Below are 5,000 nucleotides of genomic sequence, written 5' to 3'. Positions count from 1 at the left end.
CTCTGTTGAAAGGGAATTGATGTCATAATCTTTGATAGATAATAACAAATTTTAGCATTCCACCATTGCTTGCGAATAAAGTAAATGTTTTGTACTTAGAAATATATGTCAGAAGCAGGTAAGACTTTACAACAGAAACCTCGAACTATCAAAATGGAAGTCAGTCTTCACATCACTGGACATTACTGTATCATCGAAAAAAAATCATAGTTTTAAAAGGGAATTGGTCACTTAAACTTTTGATAATTAATATATATTTAGCAATTCAATATTGTTTGCGAATATTTAAAGCATTTTCTACACTTAAAAATGTATTTTAGAGCAGGTTCGTCTTCTCAACATAAGCCTCATACTACCAAAATGAGACGACGGGGAAAGTAGATTTTCTCCACATTACTGAACATTACTCTTGAATAGGGAAAATCATAGTTTTGGAAATGAATAGGTGTCTTAATCTTTGATATCTAATATATATATATAGATATATATATATATATATATATATATATATATTTACATATATTTTGGCATTTCAACATTGTATACGAATGAAGCAATTACTTCCTAGACTTAGAAATCTATTTCAGAAACAAGTATGACATTTCAATAGATGTCTCGTTCTATCAAAATGACACGACGGTGTAAGTAAATGGTCACCACATCTCTGGACATCACTCTTGAATTTTACCAAGAAAACAATAATTTTGGAAGGGAATCTTAATCTTGGACGGCTAATATACTTCAGCAATCAAGCATTGTTTGATAACAAAACAAATATTTCTCTACCTAGAAATGTATTTCAGAAGCATGTACTATTTTTCAACAGAAGCTTCGTTCTACCAAAATGAGACGACGGTGGAAGTAAATCTTCTCCACATCACTGGACATTAATTTTGAATTTCACCGAGAAAATTAAGGTTTTGAAAGAGAAAAGGCGCGACGAGGAAATTTCTCTTCGTCTCTCTCTTTCTCTTGTCATACTCTGAAAGTTTCACGTAGGTAGCTTGATTTCCCGGGTGTCACACATGAAATGATTCGCGTACCGTTTTGGAAATCGTATCGGTCTAACATGCACACTTCTCGCTAATGCATGCAAAGTTCATGCATTTGCAAACAGAAACTCTAAATATTCCCTTGATAGTATTACAATAAAAGGTCTGCATGGATTAACATGTGTGGTACACTTCTTGTTTCTGTCCATTTAGTTTTGAACCTTGGAGTGCCTTAAGGAACAATGATTCTCTTTGCAGATTAATATACAAGATCAAGGACAATTAATAGAGGCCACGACTCTTAAATATGGAGAGAGAGAGAGAGAGTGAGAGAGAGAAGAGAGAGAGAGAGAGAGAGAGAGCAGCTGTTATTAGATGAAGAAGCGACCTGTGGAATAGGTCTGCGATGTGAAGCTCGACACACAGACCCAGAGGAATGGGGTTTTGGGAGGAGCCTAGGCAGATGCAGTGAAAGTGAGAGTAAGCGACCCACATCAGAGTCATGTCCCCCAACCCCTCCGTGTAGGTACCTCTTAAGTCCTTCTCCTCTCTCTCTCTCTCTCTCTCTCTCTCTCTCTCTCTCTCTCTCATTCCTTCCTTTATCCACTCCTTCGTGTTTCATTCACGTTTCCGTCGCGAATTACGTTAGGGGTTTCTTCAATGTTGTTAATTTGATTGAATTCAGCGTCTCTGTTGTTCTCTCTGCACGATCGTATTTTGACAATCAAATTGTCTCCTGCACGCACGCCTGCATGACTGTAAGCTACAAATGTGCTTGCATGTACAGAAATATTTTATTGTAGGCCTGTGCTGGTTGGCTTGTTACGCCTGAAAATAATTGTAGCAAATAATGACTTTCTTGTTTTATCCTCTCTCTCTCTCTCTCTCTCTCTCTCTCTCTCTCTCTCTCTCTTTCTCCACCCCAAGTGACTTTAACGTACACCTGAGGTGTCTGGTTACAGTCGCCATACGGGATATGGGATCACACCAGTTTTTAGCAGCGACATCTTGGTGATGAGCTATATAGTCTCACGTTGAGGATCAATATCAAGTCTTTTCCCGGGTGACAACGACAATGAAAATACGAATGAAATCAGGGTGGCTACTTTAACAACAGCATTCATCATTTTTACTACTGTTACTGCAATTATCAACCGTAAAGCTATACCGTACTTTATCTTGACCATCGCGTGGTGGAAAAGAAATCGCGGAAGAAGTCACCGTTGGTGATTTCATGGTAGATCTTGGTAAATTTCTGAAACGCACACGAAAAATAAATAAATAAAAATAATTTAAACATAATGATTCTGTTGCGCTCCGTTCATTACGATCGAAAAATGAAACATCATGCAACTGAAGCACGAACACACACACACACACACACACACATATATATATATATATATATATATATATAATATATATATATATATATATATATATTATAAATTCTTCTGTTAAAACCGGATACGTGTCAAGTATAAAAGGCCCATTAAAACACTGGTTTAAAACTCAGGGCTATAAGGGTGGAAGTCAGTCACCGAAATATAGTCCTTAGTTTTGAACCAAAGTGTTTTAATGGGCCATTTATACTTAATATATATACTTAATATATATATATATATATATATATATATATATATATATATATATATATATGTGTGTGTGTGTGTGCTGTGTGGTGTGTGTGTGTATATATAATTCTTTTAGGGTGGCAGAGGATTACCTCGTCGGTGCCCTCCCAGTTTGATGTCATTCGTTTGACGAGGTATTGAACGCTTACATTCTTCGCTTTACGTGTACTCTCTCTCTCTCTCTCTCTCTCTCTCTCTCTCTCTCTCTCTCTCTGCACCAACTGCAACCTACAACAGTCGGCTATCAACTAAGTTCATCATTAGCTGCTTAAGTTAATGGAAGAGTATTCTGGATTTTAGAGAACGCGGCCAAGTAGTTCCTTCTCGTTTAGATCGAGAATCGAACTCGTATACTATTTGAAGGACCTCGCTTGTACTCAGCAGGTGATCTGAGTGCGTAGTACCACTGCACTAAAAAGGTCAGCGGGAGAAAAAACATGGGATGTTGTAACCTTGCAAACGAGAAGTATTCTAATCTTTTTCAGTCTACGTTTTGTCCAAGAAAGTTGCCGTATTTATTTTTTTATTGCAAAGAACCTGAAAAAAACCTGTGAGACTGACAGTTAACTGAAAAAATCCGCAATGAAAACAATAATTGACTGACATGCTACATGAGTTCTCATACAACACCACTACAAAGTGATAAACCACACAACCATTCCTCTACGTTTGTGCTGAAACTACCATACAATGACTATATACTGGTGCAAAAACAGAGGCTTTCCAGAACCCTTCGGATATCGCTTCTTAAATTTGTGGTCTAAATTGTTCACCTTTCACAATAATCGAATGATGGATCACTTATTTCTGTTTCAGTGTTTCACTGAATTGAATGTAAGGTTTTCCATGAGTTTTTTAAAATTTATTTTTTATTTATTTATTGATTTTAGAAAAGACAAAGTCTATCAAACTGTGAATTTTACAACATTTCAACTCAAAATCAAAAGTAATTTCAAAGCAAAGCCTATTTTTATCTTCCATTTACTTTACTCCTTTCTTTTTATTGTCTAGCAAGCACCACAACGCAAGAACCAAACCTCGCTTACGATATGCGTCTAACGGCATAAATATTTGCATATTCTGACATCAAAGCATCGAGATGGTCGTGAATATTTTCCTCCGCTATTACGAGGAAAGGAAAAATACACACGAGGGATTCCCTTTGTAGCTCTGTAAACAACACGAGAGATATAACATAGCTTGAAAGCAATCAATCAACGCTGGCGGGAGTGAAGCCACAGACCACACTAAGCTCAAAGCTTAAAAATCTACCATACAGGCCAATGGTTCCATACAAAGCTAACATATCACTTAATGCTACGAACACCCACCTGTTCCTAGAGGGTAGACTGCAAAGATAAACACGGGAAGATGGTAAAGTTAGATTTCATGTTTACGTAAAGTAACGTACAGTTAGCTGGAGTTACACTTGACAGATGTGAACAATTTAATGATACCCACGGCGCCCGAGACTATAGTCGCCGTGCCGCCAGGTTACAGTATATAAATCAGTCAATTTAATTTATATTATAACAATATTGCTTAGGAAGGTATGACACGTATGAATGATCACCATATTGATGTAGATCACTGAAGGTGATTGTTTATAGATTTCATGCATCAAGTGGAAAAGCGGCCAACTGTAAGTTTTCATCATAATGCTGTTTTGCTATAACGGCAAACAATAGTATTTTTGTTAAAGTATAAACATCGACAAGAATGATGATTAAAAGTCCATTAACATAAAAGATATTGCACACAAACTGCAGACAATACGTCCCCTTGTTTGTTTATATATACGTAAAATCTATATATATGTATATATTATATATATATATATATATATATATATATGTGTGTGTGTGTGTGTGTGTGTGTGTGTGTGTGTGTGTGTGTGTGTATGCATACACTTATCCAAGTGTTAGTTAAGCTTACAGTGCATAATTTAATCTATACAACCAGGCATGTTCACATAAAACAATGCACTCTAGATAATTCAGAAGATGTAAATAATACTCATATTTGATGAGCATAAATAAAACAAAAGAAGGCTAGAACGAACAATTGCACACGGTTTGTTTGTTTGAAATATATAAGTGGCACTTTTCAATTAGTAGCTGAAGGCGTCATCTTTCGAGAAAACAAATCTGTAATTCAAATAAAAGGACACCAACCAGTTACATGCACTTAACAAAGCTTAATGAATTTAGACAGAAAGGAATATGCATTGCCAACAAATATCGTAGGTTAACACATAAACAAAGGAAATACAGAAAAACGCAAGCAGACCAAACAAACACACCTGCAAAACAGGAGAGAGAGAGAGAGAGAGAGAGAGAGAGAGAGAGAGAGAGAGAGAGAGAGAGAGAGACGT

The 5,000-nt window shown here is 36.3% G+C and overlaps 1 protein-coding gene across 8 annotated transcripts in view; it reads right to left on the bottom strand.

Annotated features, from left to right (window-relative positions):
* The window catches only part of LOC135219621 (uncharacterized), a 127,032-nt gene that overhangs the window by 59,116 nt on the left and 62,916 nt on the right, over positions 1-5,000 (bottom strand). For 6 of the 8 annotated variants that reach the window (XM_064256535.1, XM_064256529.1, XM_064256531.1 and 3 more), the window contains one exon: positions 3,958-3,975. The exons of the other annotated variants lie outside the window; for them this stretch is intronic. In XM_064256535.1, coding sequence (XP_064112605.1) covers positions 3,958-3,975 — 18 coding nt within the window. The remainder of the gene's footprint in view (positions 1-3,957; positions 3,976-5,000) is intronic. 8 annotated transcript variants of the gene reach the window in all.

The sequence above is a fragment of the Macrobrachium nipponense genome, chromosome 1 (assembly GCF_015104395.2).
Source record: "Macrobrachium nipponense isolate FS-2020 chromosome 1, ASM1510439v2, whole genome shotgun sequence".
NCBI lineage: Eukaryota > Metazoa > Arthropoda > Malacostraca > Decapoda > Palaemonidae > Macrobrachium > Macrobrachium nipponense.
The sequence above is the reverse complement of the archived record's forward strand: the minus strand, read 5'-3'. Positions and strand labels throughout refer to the sequence as shown.